We start from the raw sequence: 22,568 nt of genomic DNA, 5'->3' as shown, positions 1-22,568 counted from the left end.
TTCGGGGTATTTGCCCCTCATCAGTGTGGAGTAGGAATCTGGCTAGTGGGGCAATGCCTAGTAAAAGACTACTTAAGCAAGCATTGTTGACCTTAGGGAGATCAACATATCCACTGCGGAGACACCATCACGTGTTTCTCAACGCAGTGATTCTAGAGCATTGCCCCCTGGGAAGTATGCAAATAAGAAAGCCGCGGAGACACCATCACGTGTTTCTCAACGCTGGCAGGAAACTAGCCAGGTCTTTCACCGGGAAGGAACAACCACGGGAAGGGCAGTCTCCAGTCAAGGAGACCACCTATACCAAACATGGTATCCATCCACAGACAGCCGTTTCGGGGTATTTGCCCCTCATCAGTGTGGAGTAGGAATCTGGCTAGTGGGGGCAATGCCTAGTAAAAGACTACTTAAGCAAGCATTGTTGACCTTAGGGAGATCAACATATCCACTGCGGAGACACCATCACGTGTTTCTCAACGCAGTGATTCTAGAGCATTGCCCCCTGGGAAGTATGCAAATAAGAAAGCCGCGAAGACACCATCACGTGTTTCTCAACGCTGGCAGGAAACTAGCCAGGTCTTTCACCGGGAAGGAACAACCACGGGAAGGGCAGTCTCCAGTCAAGGAGACCACCTATGCCAAACATGGTATCCATCCACAGACAGCTGTTTCGGGATATTTTGGCATAGGTGGTCCCCTTGACTTCCCAGGGGACATTGCTCTAGAATCACTGCGTTGAGAAACACGTCATGGTGTCTCCGCAGTGGATATGTTGATCTCCCTAAGGTCAACAATGCTTGCTTAAGTAGTCTTTTACTAGGCATTGCCCCCACTAGCCAGATTCCTACTCCACACTGATGAGGGGCAAATACCCCGAAACGGCTGTCTGTGGATGGATACCATGTTTGGTATAGGTGGTCTCCTTGACTGGAGACTGCCCTTCCCGTGGTTGTTCCTTCCCGGTGAAAGACCTGGCTAGTTTCCTGCCAGCGTTGAGAAACACGTGATGGTGTCTCCGCGGCTTTCTTATTTGCATACTTCCCAGGGGGCAATGCTCTAGAATCACTGCGTTGAGAAACACGTGATGGTGTCTCCGCAGTGGATATGTTGATCTCCCTAAGGTCAACAATGCTTGCTTAAGTAGTCTTTTACTAGGCATTGCCCCCACTAGCCAGATTCCTACTCCACACTGATGAGGGGCAAATACCCCGAAACGGCTGTCTGTGGATGGATACCATGTTTGGTATAGGTGGTCTCCTTGACTGGAGACTGCCCTTCCCGTGGTTGTTCCTTCCCGGTGAAAGACCTGGCTAGTTTCCTGCCAGCGTTGAGAAACACGTGATGGTGTCTCCGCGGCTTTCTTATTTGCATACTTCCCAGGGGGCAATGCTCTAGAATCACTGCGTTGAGAAACACGTGATGGTGTCTCCGCAGTGGATATGTTGATCTCCCTAAGGTCAACAATGCTTGCTTAAGTAGTCTTTTACTAGGCATTGCCCCCACTAGCCAGATTCCTACTCCACACTGATGAGGGGCAAATACCCCGAAACGGCTGTCTGTGGATGGATACCATGTTTGGTATAGGTGGTCTCCTTGACTGGAGACTGCCCTTCCCGTGGTTGTTCCTTCCCGGTGAAAGACCTGGCTAGTTTCCTGCCAGCGTTGAGAAACACGTGATGGTGTCTCCACGGCTTTCTTATTTGCATACTTCCCAGGGGGCAATGCTCTAGAATCACTGCGTTGAGAAACACGTGATGGTGTCTCCGCAGTGGATATGTTGATCTCCCTAAGGTCAACAATGCTTGCTTAAGTAGTCTTTTACTAGGCATTGCCCCCACTAGCCAGATTCCTACTCCACACTGATGAGGGGCAAATACCCCGAAACGGCTGTCTGTGGATGGATACCATGTTTGGTATAGGTGGTCTCCTTGACTGGAGACTGCCCTTCCTGTGGTTGTTCCTTCCCGGTGAAAGACCTGGCTAGTTTCCTGCCAGCGTTGAGAAACACGTGATGGTGTCTCCGCGGCTTTCTTATTTGCATACTTCCCAGGGGGCAATGCTCTAGAATCACTGCGTTGAGAAACACGTGATGGTGTCTCCGCAGTGGATATGTTGATCTCCCTAAGGTCAGCAATGCTTGCTTAAGTAACAGTAAAGAGAAGACTCCATGAAAGTAAATACAAAGGGTTCACATCTAGATGCAAACCATTCATCAATTCCAAAAATAGAAAGGCCAGAGTTAAATTTGCTGAAAAACACCTCATGAAACCAGCTCAGTTCTGGAAAAGTATTCTATGGACAGATGAGACAAAGATCAACCTGTACCAGAATGATGGGAAGAAAAAGGTTTGGAGAAGAAAGGGAACGGCACATGATCCAAGGCACACCACATCCTCTGTAAAACATGGTGGAGGCAACGTGATGGCATGGGCATGCATGGCTTTCAATGGCACTGGGTCACTTGTGTTTATTGATGACATAACAGCAGACAAGAGTAGCCGGATGAATTCTGAAGTGTACCGGGATATACTTTCAGCCCAGATTCAGCCAAATGCCGCAAAGTTGATCGGACGGCGCTTCATAGTGCAGATGGACAATGACCCCAAGCATACAGCCAAAGCTACCCAGGAGTTCATGAGTGCAAAAAAGTGGAACATTCTGCAATGGCCAAGTTAATCACCAGATCTTAACCCAATTGAGCATGCATTTCACTTGCTCAAATCCAGACTTAAGACGGAAAGACCCACAAACAAGCAAGACCTGAAGGCTGCGGCTGTAAAGGCCTGGCAAAGCATTAAGAAGGAGGAAACCCAGCGTTTGGTGATGTCCATGGGTTCCAGACTTAAGGCAGTGATTGCCTCCAAAGGATTCGCAACAAAATATTGAAAATAAAAATATTTTGTTTGGGTTTGGTTTATTTGTCCAATTACTTTTGACCTCCTAAAATGTGGAGTGTTTTTAAAGAAATGTGTACAATTCCTACAATTTCTATCAGATATTTTTGTTCAAACCTTCAAATTAAACGTTACAATCTGCACTTGAATTCTGTTGTAGAGGTTTCATTTCAAATCCAATGTGGTGGCATGCAGAGCACAACTCACGAAAATTGTGTCACTGTCCAAATTTTTCCTGGCAGAAAAAATTCTCTCTCATACTATAATCAAAGGGGGAAAAAAAAAAAAAGAGTTTTTGATTTTTTTCCAGCGTAAAAGGTCTCAATTACTCTGTTTTGTGGCTCCACTTGGCAAAAATAATGTACAAAATGTATTTAAGTGCTATATTGGATGTTATATATATCTAATATATATATGGATATTACAGATAAATGTATTGAACTAAAATGTATGGTATTTTGGTTTGTCTGATTTTTCTTCTATCATTGCATTCTGTATGTTTTGTTTGTTTTTAAACACTGGTTTTAAATTTACTAATTGGCACTGCACATCAGGTGTGTCCTGAATGTGCTTAAGAGTAGTACACTCTTGTCAGTTTGTATGGACTCGTGGAAGCGTCGGTTGTAAAGATGCGAAACGGCCGTCGTCCAACGGATTGTGTGTGGGAACACACAATCTGTCGGACGACGGCCGTTTCGCGTCTTTACAACCGACGCTTCCACGAGTCCATACAAACTGACAAGAGTGTACTACTCTTAAGCACATTCAGGACACACCTGATTTGCAGTGCCAATTAGTAAATTTAAAACCAGTGTTTAAAAACAAACAAAACATCCAGAATGCAATGATAGAAGAAAAATCAGACAAACCAAAATACCATACATTTTAGTTCAATAAACACTGGATGGACCACCAGTCTGCTCACCATGTTCTTCATGGTTTTTCTCTTCATCACCACTCTCTAGGATGTCCATGTAAAAAGAGACAGAAGGCACTCACCAAATATGCAGTAAAAAAAGCTATTTTATTCGACCATCAGGTCAGGGGAAAAGGCGTGAGGGAGGTGGGAACCTCCCTCACGCCTTTCCCCCTGACCTGATGGTCGAATAAAATAGCTTTTTTTACTGCATATTTGGTGAGTGCCTTCTGTCTCTTTTTACATGGACATCCTAGAGAGTGGTGATGAAGAGAAAAACCATGAAGAACATGGTGAGCAGACTGGTGGTCCATCCAGTGCTGGAATGATGGACCATGAAAACAGCAGCAAAACTCTAAAAGGGTACCCACGCTGAAGGGTGTGACACCCTGGCAGGAAAAGAAGAAATGGCTGAAGGTGACACTGCAGAGCCTCAAGAGAATGTTGAAGGTAATGCAGTGAGGACCCAAGAAAGAGCTGGTGTTGAAGTGGAAAGAGCCTCTGGGGAGGTGAACTCTGGACAAGAGGTCTCATCCGGAGCTGAGAGCTTGACTGACCCAGCTGGTAAGACCAAGATGGAAAACATAGAGATTGACTCAACTCAGAAGGAGACACTGCAGACCAAAAGCAAAGAGAAACCCAAAGGATCTGTGGCTGGAGTTGAACCTGAGGAGTGTGTAACTCGAGAGGTGGAGCCCTTGGTGAAGAATAAAGATGTATGCAAGAGACCAAAGGAACAGTTTAACCCCTTCATGACCACGGGCAGTAAAATTACGTCCTATTTTAACGTGACTTAACGACCAGGGACGTAATTTTACGGCCTAAACTTCATTTGATTGCCATGGCCATAGCAACGGCTTTCAAATGATGTCCCCTGCTGTTTCTTACAGCAGGGGACCTTTGCTTAACCCCAGGGAGGGTGGCATCGCCACCCCCTATCGACGATCGATGTGATTGGCTGTTCAAATCTGAACCGCCAACCACATCGTTCGCAGTAATTTCGGCAAAAATAATGCCAGAATTACTGCGATACTGTGAGATCCGGCTATGATCTGCTCTAGCAGCTTCAAAAAATCATAGCCGGAGCTCTAAAATGTCGCCCCCAGCCCCTGCAGCACTGATTGGAGCGATCGTGCTATGACGCGCAATCGCTCCAATCAGTGTGCAGTGGGGCGGTCTGATCTGCCGGTGGCCGCCCTCCCCAGGCCTGTGCTGGCCTGCGAGCCCTCCCCCAACATGTCTGCAGCGTGCAGTGGCTGGTACTTGTGGTACCACGCCACCGCTGCTGCTGCCGCCGCCGCCGCCGTAGCTGAGGTCACCGCTCCTGCTGCACGTGAGTACTGTGCTCACCTTGCAGCCCGTGCGCGCTCCCGTGGTGCTCCCTGCGCACTCCCGTGATGGCCCCTGCCCGTGCCCCCCTGCGATCTGCCCCCCCCCTGCAATCTGCCCCCCCCGACATCCCGATCTGCTCCCCCCGCGATCTGACTGCCTCCCCCATTATCTCTATTCTGCAGCTCCCTCTCCGGTCTCCCCCTCTGCTCTCCCCCCCTCCCCCTCTGCTCTCCCCCCCCTCCCCCTCTGCTCTCCCCCTCTGCTCTCTTACTTGTCTTCACCGGGGCGTCCGAGGTCTTAACTGGCCCGATCACATCTGCCTCCATCGCTGGGTCCTTCCTGGGCATTCTGCTGATCTGCCCAACGTCCTGCCTGCTGCTCCTGTAAAGCTGTCCATCTCTCTGCCATCTGTTCCTCCTGCAGCTCTTCTGGTCAGTGATCCTCTGGGTACTGTGAGTATAACTTTTTTTTTTTTTCTGTATCCCCTGTCCATTTTTACACCTCATCCGTCCGTGCGTCCCGCCGAGCGCTGATCAGGGATGCAGATAACGTATCTGCATCCCTGCTGAATTTTTGGCGTGACTTTTTTTCCGTATCCCTGACACTTTTTGTATCGCATCCGTCCGTGCGTCCTGCAGCGGCCGATCAGTGCACCACATCTGTGCGTTTGAAAAGTCAAATGGCGTTCCTTCTCTTCTGAGCCCTGCCATGCGCCCAAACAATTACTTTCCACCACATATGAGGTATCTACGTACTCAGGAAAAATTGCACAATACGTTTTATGGCGTAGTTTTTCCTGATACCGTTGTAAAAAAAAAAAAACTACCTGATTGATGCAAAAAATTTGTGGTTAAAAAAAAAATAATAATTTTCACGGTTCAACTTTATCAACTTCTGTGGAGCCCCTGGGGATACAAGGGGCTCACTAAACATCTACATAAATTCCTTGAGGGGGTCTAGTTCCAAAATGGGGTAATTTGTGGGGGAGCTCCACTGTTTAGGCACCATAGGGGGTCTCCAAACGTGACATAGCGTCCACTAATGATTCCAACCAATTTTGCTGTCAAATGGCGATCCTTCTCTTCTGAGCCCCGCCATGAGCCCAAACAATTACTTTCCACCACATATGAGGTATCTGCGTACTCAGGAGAAATTGCACAATACATTTTATGGTGCAATTTTTCCTGATACCCTTGTGGAAAAAAAAGCTACCTGGTTCAAATGACAGTTTTGTGGTGAAAAAAAAAAAAAATTGTATTCCTGGCTCAACATTATCAACTTCTGTGGAGCCCCTTGGGGCTCGCTAAACATCTAGATAAACTCCTTGAGGGGTCTAGTTTCCAAAATGGGGTCACATGTGGGGGAGCTCCACTGTTTAGGCACCATAGGGGGTCTCCAAACGTGACATGGCGTCCGCTAATGATTCCAACCAATTTTGCTGTCAAATGGCGTTCCTTCTCTTCTGAGTCCCGCCATGCACCCAAACAATTACTTTCCACCACATATGAGGTATCGCCATACTCTGGAAAAAATGCACTATAAATTTCATGGTGAATTTTTTCCTGATACCCTTGTGAAAAAAAAGCTACCTAGTTGAAGCAACCGTTTTGTGGTAAAAAAAATGTTTCTTCTTTTCACGGCTCAACAACTTCTGTGAAGCCCCCAGGGGTTCAAAGTGCACATCAAACATCTAGAAAAATTATTTGAGGGCTCTAGTTTCCAAAATGGGGTCACTTGTGGGGGAGCTCCCTTGTTTAGGCACCTCAGGGGTTCTTCAAACCCGACATGGCGTCCGCTAATGAGTGCAGCTAATTTTGCACTCAAAAATTCAAATGGCGCTCCTTGCCTTCTGAGCCATGCCGTGTGTCCAAACATTTGATTTCCATCACATATGAGGTATCTGCGTACTCAGGAGAAAATGTACAATACATTTTATGGTGCATTTTTTCCTGATACCCTTGTGAAAAAAAAAGCTACCTAGTTGAAGCAACAGTTTTGTGGTAAAAAAAAAAAATCTTCTTTTCACGGCTCAACGATATAAAGTTCTGTGAAGCCCCCAGGTGTTCAAAGTGCTCACCAAACATCTAGAAAAATTATTTGAGAGCTCTAGTTTCCAAAATGGGGTCACTTGTGGGGGAGCTCCATTGTTTAGGCACCTCAGGGCGTCTTCAAACCCGACATGGCGTCCACTAATGAGTGCAGCTAATTTTGCGTTCAAAAATTCAAATGGCGCTCCTTCCCTTTCGAGCTCTGCCATGCGCCCAAACAATTGATTTTTACCACATATGGGGTATCAGCGTACTCAGGAGAAAATGCACAATAAATTGTAGGGTGCACTTTCTCTTTTCTCCCTTGTAAAAATGAAAATTTTATGGCTAAAGTAACATTTTTGTGTTAAAAAGTAAAATTTTCATTTTTTCCTTCCACATTGCTTTGGTTCCTATGAAGCACCTAAAGGGTTAATAATCTTCTTGGATGAGGTTTTGAGCAGTGTGAGGGGTGCAGTTTTTAGAATGGGGTCTCTTTTGGGTATTTTCTGTCACCTAGGCCTCTCAAAGTCACTTCAAATGTGATGTGGTCCCTAAAAAAAATTCTTTTGTAAATTTTGTTGGAAAAATGAGAAATTGCTGATGAACTTTGACCCCTTCTAACTTCCTAACGAAAAAAAATTTTGTTTCGAAAATTGCACTGATGGAAAGTAGACAAGTGGGAAAGTTTATTTATTAACTATTTTGTGTGACCTATCTCTCAGATTTATGGGCATACATTTTCAAAGTTTGAAAATTGCGAAATTTTCATAATTTTCGCAAAATTTCCTAAATTTTCACAAATAAAAGCAAAAAATATCGGCCTAAATTTACCACTGACATGAAGTACAATACGTCACGAAAAAACAATTTAGAATCGCCAGGATCCGTTGAAGCGTTCCAGAGTTATAACTTGTCAAAGTGACACTCGTCAGAATTGCAAAAAAATGGCCCGGTCATTAGGGTGTTTTAGTGGCCGGGGGTGAAGGGGTTAATGTCACTGAAGGTAAAGGAACCCATTTAGTCTTTTATGTGCATGGTAGATGTGCCAGAAGACTTGGGAGATGCCTGTGCCAGTGAGGCGGTACATGAAAATTTCAAGACGGCCGTAGGAGCCTATAAAAAGTGTACTTTGCCCCAGAGTCTTGTCGGTTGGTGGTGTGCTCTGTAAGTGATGTCACAAAGAAGCGAGTGGCTATCCTGAGTGGCATGCACCTACAGTGTCTTTGCACGAAGTGGTTCATCTCTACAAAGATGGAAGAAGACACCAGACTATTGGAGCATATGAAGCAGCTCACCGCAGCATTTCAGGAAGTGGTGGTTGTGACGCAGCATTTCAGGAAGTGGTGGTTGTGAAGAAACCATTAATTGGGCTTGCAATAAGAGCGCTGAGAAGTAACATTCAGCAAGCCAGGAAGGTTCCAGGTATTACAGCTGTTGAAGTAGAAGAACACAGTGGAACATTCTGAATCTATGGGAAAACTGCAGAAGCAGTGAAGACAGCTAGAAGGCTGTTGAAGTTTGTGGAAGAAGTCACACAAGTGCCCAGAGAACTTGTCAAGAAGCTGATTGGCAGAAATGGAAGAGTCATGCAGGAGATGGCTGATACGTCCGGTGTGACGAGAGTAAAGGCCCAGTTACACGCAACGACATATCTAACGATATGTCGTCAGGGTCACGGAATTCGTGACGCACATCCGGCGTCGTTAGCGACGTCGTTGCGTGTAACAGCTCCAAGCGAGTGTTAACGATCAAAAATACTCACCTTATCGTTGATCCTTGACACGTCGTTCATTTTCAAAATCTCGTTGGTTGTTGTGGATGTAGGTTGTTCGTCGTTCCTGATTCAGCACACATCGCTACGTGTGACACCCCGGGAATGACGAACAGCAGCTTACCTGCGTCCTCTGGCAACGAGGTGAGCGTGTCGATAATGCAGCTGGTCTCCACCCCTCCGCTTCTATTGGTCGGCCGCTGTGTGACGTCACAAGAACCTCCCCGTTAACAAAGAGGTTGTTCACCGCCCACAGTGACGTCGCTAGGGAAGGTAAGTATGTGTGACGGGTGATAGCGATATTGTGCACCACGGGCAGCGATTTGTCTGTGACACACAAATGACGGGGGCGTGTATGCGGGCACGCTCACTAGCGATATCGCTTGTGATATCGTAGCGTGTAAAGCCCCCTTAAGACGAGAGTAAGACTTGATATTTATAATGAAGCCAGGATACCCTGTGAGGTCGTATAGTTCCATGTGTCATTATGGGAACAAAGTAGTGTGTTGAAAATGTAGGAATTCTCCTAGAATACCGCCTGGAATACCTGGAAGAACTAAAGCAATTGAGTCTTGAAAGACAGAAGATTGCGGAGAAACTGTGTCAAGTTAGTGTGAGGTCGTGACGGCTTTCGGGCCAGGGCCCAAAGAAGAAGTGCGGTCCACCTGGTGACTGTGTTGCTTCAGATGGCAAAGGAAGCAGGTCCTGTAGTAAAAGGAGCCAAGGTTATAGAAGGCCTAATTATACATCGGGCTATAGCACCGACTCTGAAGGCTCTAAGCCCTTTAAGATAATGTCCAAAGGAAAGAATGGAGCTTGGGACGTGTCTCTAGCCAAAGATGGTATGGGGAAAGTGAACAATCAGAGTAACGGACGAAGATGTCCTAGAAGAAGAGCCCATTATAGTTCTGGAAACAGAGAATGCATAGGGTCTAGTTATGGCAGGACCTCAGGACTGGATAGTGCAGGGTCAGGCCGCATGGTAATTATGACTAAAAGAGTGTCTCACTACCACACTGACCGTTGGAGATGGTCATGGAGAGATAGGTCTGACCGGGGAATGTGTCTGAGAAGTGGGTTCCCTGTGAAGGGTTTGGTGAGAGATGGTATGTCGAGAGCTGAAACTCAAGGTTGTCAAAGAGGGCCCTCTTGACTGGTAGGGCAAGGTGACACTGATGCCCTGTCTTGGGGCCCCTGTAGGGTATCAAGTGTTCAACCCTATGAGTTTGAACAGAGGGGGGGATATGTGAGGTATCGACCACCAATGTGGTAAATGGTTGCTATGTGTCGCAGTGGAGAATGTCCCTGCGATATTAAACTGAAGAGGTTGCTATGGGACTTGTAGTTCCACAAAGGCTTGGTTCTGCATATAAGAGTCAGGTTCCCTTTAACAAAGTCAGTGTGTGTGTGCTGCAGAGTGTCTAGAGAAGTCTAGGGGAGACTAGCTCTAGACTGTCAGAGAGTGTAGTGGACATGGAGGTTGTGCACTGGAGGAATTCAGTCTGGGTTGAGACTGGAAAGTGACTGCAGCCAGGCTGGTTGGGACTGTGGCTGCAGGGCCGAACCTCTCCTGGAAGAGAAACAGACAGGCGTCTGCAGAGGGCCCTGGGTGCTGGGAAGGAACCTCGGCTAGAGGTGTACACTGGCAGGAGCCAGAGAGTGGGGAAAATTGCTAAACTTCCACTATGGACTTGTAATGGACTGGAAGCCCACAGTACGTGGATTGTTTATGTTTAAGAGCAGTTTATGCTGAGAGTGTTTTAAATAAACTGCTGAAATGTTATAAAGAGACTGTGTACCTGTGTTGCTGAAGCTACCTCGCACCGCTGCAAGCGAGTGGAACCCACAGGTTGCGGGGTGCAACCTCACAATTGTTATAAATACTGGAGTACATTGGCAATATAGTAATAACATCCAGATAAAGACATTTTATGATACACTACAAATAGTTCTAGGGATACCTGCTGTTGCAGTAGATATAATTCCATGCAGTAGATCTGAGCTGAGCTTATATACTGAGAAACCTCCTGTAGTATACTTAAACATTTCCAAGGGCCCTCCTTTTATAATACAGAGCCTACATAGTGTTCTTTAGTTTTACATCTGGCTGGTATGCGACTGTCAGACGTCTCCCTTATAAGTGCATACAACCGACACTGTGACCTGAATTCACATTGTACAGAAAGATAAGAATAAGCCAATAAGGCAGTACCTGATTATGTTTCCATGTAGCTTCTTTCTGTTGCTGTCCTTCTAGTATATCAACTTCCAGTAGCCTCTGAGATCTTTTAATCTCAGTTAGTTGACGTTCCTTTTGTCGGAGAGCCATTTGCTTTTTCTGCAGTTCCATCTGGGTAGAGAATAATGTGTTCTGGAGGTCTAAAAACTGGAGCTGGCTTGGCATTGCTGGAAATGTCTAGGAAAACATAACAATACAGTCTATAGGGATAGAATTTATACAGTATCTCTACTTACTCCAGGAATACAATTTAAGGGGTGGGCTGGGACTTTTTTTTTTCTTACACTGTGCCTAAGAACTAAAAGGCAGATAGTTACAACCTGCTTGTTGTGCACAGCGCTGTTTTCTGCTGTCACAGAGCGGTCACAAATTGCTCCTACCGGCAATTCAGAGGCTTCTGTTGACAGAGCGATGGCTTCTTTCTGCTCTGTCAACGGGGCATGACTGTCCATGTTAGGCTATGTGCGCACTGGGAAATGGAATTTTCTTGAGAAAATTCCGCATGCTCTCAAAGATTACCGCACCCGTGGTAAAAAAACGCGGCAAACCGCACCCGAAAACCGCATGCGGTTTGCCGCGGTTTGCTGCAGTTTCACCGCGGTATTGTTCGCGGTATTGCCGCGTGCGGGTTGGGATGTGCTTTATTGCATTCAATGCAATAAAGCACATTGAAAAAAAAAAAAAGTCATTTAATTCTGAGATAGTAGATAGATAGACAGAAGAATAGATAGAGGGATAGATAGATAGATAGATAGATAGATAGATAGATAGATAGAGGACAGATCGCTACATTTCCCACGGTCGGCAGTGAGTTCACATTACCAGCCGTGGGAAATGACCGGTAATTACCTCTGCTGTCTGCTGCATTCATTCAGCGCTGTGTCTGTGTCAGTCGCGGCTGGATGTAAGGAGCGCAGGACGTCGGAGCTGTGGATTACGCCGGAGCTTTGGTGCGGGAGGGGTTAATAAAATGGTGAACGAGGCTTGTTTGTTTTATTTAAAATAAAGGATTTTTCGGTGTCTGTGTTTTATTCACTTTACTTACGGGTTGATCATGTCAGCTGTCACATAGACGCTGCCATGATCAAGCCTGGAGTTAATGGCGGTGATCCACCACCATTAACCCCTTGTATTACCCTGCTGCCACTGCTACACGGCGGCAGGAAGAGCCGAGGACACGCCGGTGCTGCCTCATAATGGATGCGACAGTCCCAGGACAGCTGCGGCTGATATTCTCGGCTGTGGGAGGGGGAGTGAGGCGGGGGACATTAACCCTGCCCCTCTCCCTCCCCAGCCTGAGAATACCGGGCCGCCGCTGTGTGCTTACCTCGGCTGGAAGGTAAATATGCAGCGGAGCCCACATTCTTTGTTTTCTATATTTCCGTTTTCTTTCTATGTGTGTTCTATGTGTCTGTGTCTGTGATCTATGTCTGTGATGTCTGTGTGTGTGTGATCTGTGTGTTTACGCTCTGCTTTGCTTCCTCTTCCTGTAATGACATCACTTCCCTGCAAAACCGCAGACAGGCGATGTACATTACCGGAGGTAAACCGCGAAATACCGCAGGGAATAACGCAGGAAAACGCAGTGAACCGCACAGAATTTGCTTCCTGCGTTATTCCCTGCGGGATTTCACGATTAACATTGCAGTCAATGGAGTGAAATCCCGCAGCGACATGCGGAAAAGAATTGACATGCAATTGTTTTTGCTGCGGGAATCCCGCAGCAAAACATGCAGCTGTCAAATTCCGCCTAGTGCGCACAGGATTTTTTTTGCCCATAGGTTTTTCTGGTGATTCACTGCAGAGATGTTATGAACATTTTCTGCAGCGAAACATGCAGCAACACCGCAAAAAATCCGCGGCAAAATCCGGTAAGTGCGCACATAGCCTTATATTGATTAACAGCTCACTTCCTGCTACCTAACAATCAGCATGACGTCAGCAGTCACGCCCTGTCGGCAGAGCAACTTGGAAGAAGAAGAGCTGCTATGTTGACATGGAGCAGCTGAATCGCCGGCAGGAGTGGTCAATAACCGCTCTGTGCCAGTGCTACATACAAAAGGTAAGTAGTTGCATTTGTTAGCAATTACTTGCATGTTAGTTTTAAGGTACATCCTAAAAAAAAAAAAGCCCTTTAATCCTTTTACCTGCCACAAACTCAACAGCTATGTTTGGGCTTGGATGTGCATTTGTAGCCATTTCCATACTCTAAATCTGCAGCCAGGTTTAAGGCCCCGTTACACGCGTCGATTTATCGTGCGATCGTATGTGTGATCGCACCTGCCCCCATCGTTTGTGCGTCACAGGTAATTTATTGCCCGTGTTGCACAAAGTCGGTAACCCCTGTCACACGTACTTACCTCCCGGACGATGTCGCTGTGGGCGGCGAACATCCACTTCCTGAAGGGGGAGGGACGTTCGGTGTCACAGCGACGTCACACAGCGGCCAGCCTATAGAAGCAGACGGGCGGAGATGAGCGGGACGTAACATCCCGCCCACCTTCTTCCTTCCGCATTGCCGGCGGGACGCAGGTAAGCTGTGTTCGTCATTCCCGGGGTGTCACACGGAGCGATGTGTGCTGCCTCAGGAACGATGAACAACCAGAGCACAGAAGGAGGACCGACATTTTGACATTTGAAAATGAACGAGAAAAGATAAGGTGAGTATTTTTGCTCGTTCACAGTCGTTCGTAGCTGTCACTCTACGATATGTCTAACGATGCTGGATGTGCGTCACGGAATCCATGACCCCGACGACATATCGCCCGATATATCATAGAGTGTGACGCCGGCCTTAACCGGGCTTTACACGCTACGATATATCTAACAATATGTCGTCGGGGTCACGTCGTAAGTGACGCACATCCGGCATCGTTTGATATATCGTAGCGTCTGACAGCTACGTGCGACTGTGATCGTGCAAAAATACTCACCTTATCGTTGATCGTTTACACGTCGCTCATTTTCTAAAAATCTAACGTCCGGGTTGTTCATTGTTCCCGAGGCAGCACACATCGCTCCGTGTGACACCCCGGGAACGATGAACTGCAGCTTACCTGAGACCCGCTGGCAATAAAGGAGGTGGGCGGGATGTTTACGTCCCGCTCATCTCCACCCCTCCGCTTCGATTGGCCGGCCACTGTGTGACGTCACGGTGATGCCGAACGACCCTCCCCCTTCAGGAAGAAGATGTTCGCCGCCCACAGCGAGGTCGTTTGGAAGGTAAGTACGTGTGATGGGGGGTTACAACATTGTGCGACACGGGCAACAAATTGCCCGTGCCGCACAAACAATGGGGGTAGATGCGATCGCAAATGCGATCACACGATAAATTGTAACGTGTAAAGCAGCCTTTAGCCTTTATGATTGGGCAATTTTAATTGGTCTTTCATTCTCACCGTCTGAAACCTACAACGTTTTTATCTTTCCGTCAAACTAGTCACGTTAGAGCCTCTTCACAACACATTTTTGATTTACATTTAGGGCAAAGGACAAAAGTCCGGTGAAAAACATGCAAGCGGTATACATTTTACACATGAAAGCTTATGTGATATTGTGAAGATATGTGCATAAAGACTTGGGTATTTTGGACAACAACTGATTTCCAAGATTATATGATTTTATAGACCATTTACGGAACCACCCCAGAGTTTTGGGGTGTTTTTTCCCCGCTGGAGTGCTGCTGTAAATCTGCTCCCTGTCCCATACTCACCTACTTCCGTCTTCTGTTACCACTGCTGCTCGTCGGGCTCTGGAAATTTGTGACCTGTCGGAAGCTCCAGTGTTTCATGGAGTGCACCAAAGGTTACACCTCAATACAACTCAATAAGAGCCTCATTTTGGCCTTGTTGTGGTTCTCATAGACTTGTATTGAAACCTGGTGACATAACTTCTGACTTTTGATCAGTCAGAAGTTACAAGCACAAGATGGTGCTACAGGAATGGAGCAAAGCGAAAAAGCTTGAAAACGCCGGAGGGTGATTATAATACTAGGGACAGGAGGCTTAGGGGTTACATTTAGGCCGGGGCCACATGGGGACTAATGCGATCCTCGCATGACACTCGGCTCACGCTGGCAGCACAGCAGGAGCAGAGTGTCATGTGAGTGTCACTGCGACTGAGGTCCGATCATGCGATCGGACCTCAGCTGCGGGGGACCGGCCGACACTCAGGGGGGGTGGGCCAGCGCTGAGGAGGGCGGGCCAGCATGGAGGAGGGGAAGCAGGGATTTATCTCCCTCTCTCCTCCGTTGCCGAGTACTGTCATTCTCGCACTGCACTCGCGGTACAACGGTGTACCGCGAGTGCAGTGCGATCTTTCTCTCACCCCATAGACTTCAATGGGTGCGAGAGAATGAGTCTCGCATTACAATCGCAGCATGCTGCAATTGTTTTCTCGGTCCCGTTGGGGCCGAGAAAATAATCGCTCATGGGTGCTGACACACAGGCTAATATTGGTCCAAGTGGAATGCGATGTTTTATCGCATTCCACTCGCAGAGATTTTCATGCCCTGTGTCTTAGGCCTAAAGCGGGCTTTACACGCTACGATATCGTTAATGAATTATCGTCGGGGTCACGGTGTTTGTGACGCACATCCGGCTTCTTTAACGATATCGTAGTGTGTGACACTTATGTGTGACCTTAAACGATCGCAAAAGTGGACAAAACCGTTTGTCGCGGAGAGGTCGTCCTGAAACAAAAAATCGTTTTCTGTTTATTAACGATGTTGTTCCTTGTTCCTGCGGCAGGAAACATCGCTGTGTGACACCGCAGGAGCGACGAACATCTCCTTACCTGCCTCCACCGGCAATGTGGTAGGAAGTAGGTGGGTGGGATGTTACATCCCACTCATTCCTCCCCTCCGCTTCTAGTGGACGCCTGCCGTGTGACGTCGCTGTGACGCCGAACGAACCGCCCCCTTTAGAAAGGAGGCGGTACGCCAGCCAGAGCGATGTCGCAGAGCAGGTATGTGCGTGTGATGCTGCCATAGCGATAATGTTCACTACGGCAGCGATCACACAATATCGCACGTGCGACGGGGCGGGTGCTATCGCGCTCGACATCGCTAGCCGATGCTAGCGATGTCGCAGCGTGTAAACCCCGCTTTAAAGTGCCACTCCATTGCTGAAAAAAATAATGCTGGAGTGGTGCTTTAAACCCATTTATAACTGCTCTGATTTTTCTGTTAGGGCCGCTTTACACGCTGCGACATTGATAGCATTTGCTGGCGATGTCGAGTGCGATAGCACCCGCCCCCGTCGTACGGCCGATATGTGGTGATCGCTGCCGTAGCGAACATTATCGCTACGGCAGCATCACATGCACATACCTGCTCTGCGACGTCGCTGTGACCTGCGAACCGCCTCGTTTCTAAGGGGGTGGTTCGTTCAGCGTCACAGCGACGTCACAGCAGCGTCACTGAACCGCCGCCCAATAGAAGTGGAGGGGCATAGATGAGCGGGACGTAACATCCCGCCCACCTCCTTCCTTCCTCATTGCCGGCGACTGCAGGTAAGGTGCGGTTCCTCGTTCCTGCGGTGTCACACATAGCGATGTGTGCTGCCGCAGGAACGAGGAACTACAGTGCCTACAAGTAGTATTCAACCCCCTGCAGATTTAGCAGGTTTGATAAGATGCAAATAAGTTAGAGCCTGCAAACTTCAAACAAGAGCAGGATTTATTAACAGATGCATAAATCTTACAAACCAACAAGTTATGTTGCTCAGTTAAATTTTAATAAATTTTCAACATAAAAGTGTGGGTCAATTATTATTCAACCCCTAGGTTTAATATTTTGTGGAATAACCCTTGTTTGCAATTACAGCTAATAATCGTCTTTTATAAGACCTGATCAGGCCGGCACAGGTCTCTGGAGTTATCTTGGCCCACTCCTCCATGCAGATCTTCTCCAAGTTATCTAGGTTCTTTGGGTGTCTCATGTGGACTTTAATCTTGAGCTCCTTCCACAAGTTTTCAATTGGGTTAAGGTCAGGAGACTGACTAGGCCACTGCAACACCTTGATTTTTTCCCTCTTGAACCAGGCCTTGGTTTTCTTGGCTGTGTGCTTTGGGTCGTTGTCTTGTTGGAAGATGAAATGACGACCCATCTTAAGATCCTTGATGGAGGAGCAGAGGTTCTTGGCCAAAATCTCCAGGTAGGCCGTGCTATCCATCTTCCCATGGATGCGGACCAGATGGCCAGGCCCCTTGGCTGAGAAACAGCCCCACAGCATGATGCTGCCACCACCATGCTTGACTGTAGGGATGGTATTCTTGGGGTCGTATGCAGTGCCATCCAGTCTCCAAACATCACGTGTGTGGTTGGCACCAAAGATCTCGATCTTGGTCTCATCAGACCAGAGAACCTTGAACCAGTCTGTCTCAGAGTCCTCCAAGTAATCATGAGCAAACTGTGGACGAGCCTTGACATGACGCTTTGAAAGTAAAGGGCTCGTCTGGAACGGAGACCATTGCGGTGGAGTACGTTACTTATGGTATTGACTGAAACCAATGTCCCCACTGCCATGATATCTTCCTGGAGCTCCTTCCTTGCTGTCCTTGGGTTAGCCTTGACTCTTCGGACAAGCCTGGCCTCGGCACGGGTGGAAACTTTCAAAGGCTGTCCAGGCCATGGAAGGCTAACAGTAGTTCCATAAGCCTTCCACTTCCGGATGATGCTCCAACAGTGGAGACAGGTAGGCCCAACTCCTTGGAAAGGGTTTTGTACCCCTTGCCAGCCTTGTGACCCTCCACGATCTTGTCTCTGATGGCCTTGGAATGCTCCTTTATCTTTCCCATGTTGACCAAGTATGAGTGCTGTTCACAAGTTTGGGGAGGGTCTTAATTAGTCAGAAAAGGCTGGAAAAAGAGATAATTAATCCAAACATGTGAAGCTCATTGTTCTTTGTGCCTGAAATACTTCTTAATACTTTAGGGGAACCAAACAGAATTCTGGTGGTTTGAGGGGTTGAATAATAAATGACCCTCTGCTGAATAAACTTTTCACAATTTAAAAAAAAAAAAAAAAAAAAAAAGAAATAACATTCTTTTTTGCTGCAGTGCATTTCACACTTCCAGGCTGATCTACAGTCCAAATGTCACAATGCCAAGTTAATTCCGAATGTGTAAACCTGCTAAATCTGCAGGGGGTTGAATACTACTTGTAGGCACTGTACATCGCTAACTGCAGCAGCAACGATAATCAAAATTAGGGGGGCATGTCACCGATTTGCGATTTTGAACGTTTTTGCGGCGATTCAAAATCGCTCATAGGAGTCACACGCAACGACATCGCTAACGCGGCCGGATGTGCGTCACAATTCCGTGACCCCAACGACATCGCTTTAGCGATGTCGCAGCATGTAAAGCACCCCTTACTAACACAACATTTTGCCACTAATATAAATGCTGTCAGATTTCATACAGATAATCTCATAGGCTGAGTTTACACGACTTTGGCCGTTGAATGTCCGCTGATTGGCTACATGCAGGTCGATCAGCAGGCATTCAATGGCTTGCTTAGAATGGAAGTCCAGAATTCTAAACAAACAGAGCAATCACTAATACGGGACTAGCGATGTCGCTGGTGAAAGCACCCGCCCCCGTCGGTTGTGCGTCACGGGCAAATCGCTGCCCGTGGCGCACAATATCGCTTGGACCTGTCACACATACTTACCTGCCGAGCGACGTTGCTGTGGCCGGCGAACCGCCTCCGTTCTAAGGGGGAGGTTCGTTCGGCGTCAAAGCGGCATCACTAAGCAGCCGCTCAATAGAAGCGGAGGGGTGGACATGAGCGGGCCGAACCTCCCGCACACCTCCTTCCTTCCTCATTGCGGGCGGCCACAGGTACGGTGTTGTTCCTCGTTCCTGCGGTGTCACACGTAGCGATGTGTGCTGCCGCAGGAATGACAAACAACCTGCGTCCTGCAACAGCAACGATAATCGGGAAAGAAACGACGTGTCAACGATCAACGATTAGATAAGTAATTTTGATCGTTAACGGTCGTTCATGCGTTTCACGGCAAGGACCTGACGTCGCTAACGAGGCCAGATGTGCGTCACGAATTCCGTGCCCCCAACGACATCTCGTTAGCGATGTCGTTGCGTGAGAAGCCCGCTTTAGCTTGTTTATCAGGTCCTTGCCGTTCTGTTTACATGGGCCGATAGTCGGGAACAAGGGTATACAAAAGCACCAGATATGTACATCAACTATAAGAACAATTGTGCTACACACAGTAATAAAACTCAGGGGTACATCTGTATTTAAGGTCAATTTAGTATTTAACATGACTAGAGGGCACATGTACACAAAGCAGGAGGCCAGTGTGTGACCTTACCATACTACAGGAAAACAGATCCAAAAGAAGTGCACAGAAAGCCTGATAGCGGCATTTATTTCATGGTAACTGCGGTGTTTTCACTTTATAGTATTATTGCTATATAGGGATGTAATTTTTTAGATATGTTAGAAGGTATAGCTAGTAACTGAAGTTTGAGCAAATTACAAAACATCTATTACACCTAGAAATTACCGTATTTTTCGGATTATAAGACTAACTTTGCCTCCCAATAATTTGAGATGAAAATGAGGGGTGCATCTTTAAATCCGAATGCTGCCGGCGCTGGTCAGTACGGCGCTGTTGTGTGCATCGGGTGGCGCCACTGTGCTCGGCTCTGCGCTGCTGCCCTGTTCTGCTCGGCGTGCAGCTGCTCTGTTCTGCTCAACGTGCGGCTGCTCTGTTCTGCTCAACGTGCGGCTGCTCTGTTTTGCTCAATGTGCGGCTGCTCTGTTTTGCTCAATGTGCGGCTGCTCTGTGTGGCGGGCAGTCATTCTGAAGATGTCGGCGGTCAGGGATTCAAATAATGGTGCCTAGAGCCAGCACCTGCGCAGATGGAGCTCTCAGCTCAAGCTCTCATCTGCGCACGCGTCAACTCCGACTGCCATTATTTGAAGCCCTCACCGTAGACCGCCGACATCTTCAGAATGGCAGGTGACTCACTGCCCCCCGCACAGAGCAGAGCGGCATCACCAGCCCCGCACAGAGCAGAAACCGCAGTGAGTATCTGGGCCTCCCTCTGTACCATTGCCAGCATCACCATACTCCAGTACCGCCTCTGCCTTCTGTGACTCCCAGTCCGCTGCTACTCCCTCTCCCTTGTAAGACACCACCAGATTATAAAACAGACCCCATATTTTTTTTCGCCCTTTTTACTCCAAATTTGGGGTGCGTCTTATAATCCGGTGCGTCTTATAAAAGGAAAAATATGGTATATTACACATTGGTCCAGCTTTAGTATAAATTAACTAAAATTATCATAATGTAAAATTGAAGAATGTCTCCAGTACAAGCAGAAGCAACCCAATATCACTTTTATTTTCTCAGTGGCTAGAATGTGAGACAACCACAGAGAGTCTTTACTGTTTTTAGTATTAGATGCCTATGAGTGGATTTTAGTTTGCTGAAGGCGACCGCAGAGGATTTTGCTGTAGTTTCCCTGTTTATGATACTATATTTTAGGAACCATCCCTGCACTTACTGCATATGTTACGGGTGCTAACAAATACTCTGTAGTATAGCAAGTGAGGATTTTTACATACACTGTTGATAGTATTTTGGCATTACTTACTTGTAGCTGATCAGTTAGATTCTTCATTAGCACATCCTGTAATTTTACAATAGTAGCACTGTGCTCGTCTATTATTTGATATAGTTCCATAACCTACAAAAAAGGTGAAAGTACTATAAATACAAATCACTCATTATATAAATACATGCATGATATATATGCCAGTGTATGTTTGTGTGTGTGTGTCTGTGTGTGTATACACACACACACACTGTATGTATTCAGTATACAGTATAGATGTATTATATACACATATGCAATAAAATTAAATATTTATCCCAGAAAATGAGTGCAATTGCACATGTTTATTTCCTTAAACATGTGCAATTGCACTCATTTTCTGGGATAAATATTGTGTATTGGTAGAACACGAAAAAAGTAAAAGTAACTTTGAAATATGTTCATACTAAACTCCAAATAATGGGCAGACAAAATTGTTGGCACCCTCAACTTAATATTTAGTTGCACACCCTTTGGAATAAATAACTGCAATAATCCTTTCCTATAACCATCAACAAGCTTCTTATACTTCTCAATTAGAATTCTGGAGCACTCTTCTTCTGCAAACTGCTCCAGGTCTCTAAGGGGTACTTTACACGCTGCGACATCGCTACCGATATATCGTCGGGGTCACGTCATTAGTGACGCACATCCGGGGTCGGTAGCGACATCGCAGCGTGTAACACTAATGAGAGACGATCAACGATCACAAAATCGTTCCAAAACGGTGATCGTTGACACGTTGTTCATTTCCTTAATATTGCTGCCTCCACCGGTACGATGTTATTCATCGTTCCTGCGGCATCACACATCGCTATGTGTGACACCGCGGGAGCGATGAACATCTCCTTACCTGTGTCCACCGGCAATGCGGAAGGAAGGAGGTGGGCGGGATGTTACGTCCCGCTCATCTCCGCCCCTCCGCTTCTATTGGACGGCCGCTTAGTGACGCCGCAGTGACGTCGCTATGACGCCTAACGCACCTCCCCCTTGAGGGAGGGATTGTTCGGCGGTCACAGCGACGTCGCTGACCAGGTATGTGCGTGTGACGCTGCTGTAGCGATAATGTTCGCTACGTCAGCGATCACCAAATGTCGCACATACGACGAGGGCGGGTGCTATCGCGCTCGACATCACTAGTGTGGCGCCCTGGCCTGGCCAGGTCGTCACAGATAACACACAACCACCCCACCCCCATTAGACAGGGACAACAGCCAAACACAAAAACCTTGTTGCCTCCCTCCAGGGTCTGATGTCCACACCAGGTGGGGCGGAGCCAAGCGGTTGGCCCCACCCACCGAGGAGTTCACAGGCCTGGAGGCGGGAAAAGTGTCAGTTAGGAGTTGGAGTTTAGTCCAGGAGGTGGAAGTGAGAGGAGTAAACACTTGGGTGTCTGGGTTTGTGGCCCAGGCACTGACAGCAAGGTTGGCAGACGGTGGTGGCCGTCTGCAGGAGTGGTGAAGCAACGCGGAACCGTAGGACCGGGGTCGGGCGACGGCCCGCCGGTACCGACCGGGGAGCAAAGTGAAGCCAGCACACACAGGCAGGGCCATCGGACCCCGACCAGGCTTGGAGCCGCCGACAATAGTCAGATCCGAATGTGACTGGAACCCCAGGGGTTTCTTAACAGCAAAAGACCCGATTGAAGGCAACCGCCTACACCGTGAGGGTATACAGCTACCGCTAAGGCTAGAGACCTAAGGGCCAGCGCCTGCGGGCAAACGGGCTCCTCCAGCAACCATCCACCGGGGAGCGGACT

At 47.5% G+C, this 22,568-nt stretch overlaps 1 protein-coding gene across 7 annotated transcripts in view; it reads right to left on the bottom strand.

Moving 5' to 3' along the window:
* PDE4DIP (phosphodiesterase 4D interacting protein) overlaps window positions 1–22,568 on the bottom strand; it is a 1,984,767-nt gene that overhangs the window by 1,244,184 nt on the left and 718,015 nt on the right. For all 7 annotated transcript variants that reach the window (XM_075321961.1, XM_075321954.1, XM_075321957.1 and 4 more), the window contains 2 exons: window positions 20,810–20,902; window positions 11,156–11,359 (listed from right to left, as the gene is read on the bottom strand). In XM_075321961.1, coding sequence (XP_075178076.1) covers window positions 11,156–11,359; window positions 20,810–20,902 — 297 coding nt within the window. The remainder of the gene's footprint in view (window positions 1–11,155; window positions 11,360–20,809; window positions 20,903–22,568) is intronic.

This window comes from Anomaloglossus baeobatrachus, chromosome 8 (genome assembly GCF_048569485.1).
Source record: "Anomaloglossus baeobatrachus isolate aAnoBae1 chromosome 8, aAnoBae1.hap1, whole genome shotgun sequence".
Taxonomy (NCBI): Eukaryota; Metazoa; Chordata; class Amphibia; order Anura; family Aromobatidae; genus Anomaloglossus; species Anomaloglossus baeobatrachus.
This window is presented reverse-complemented; position numbering and strand designations above follow the sequence as displayed.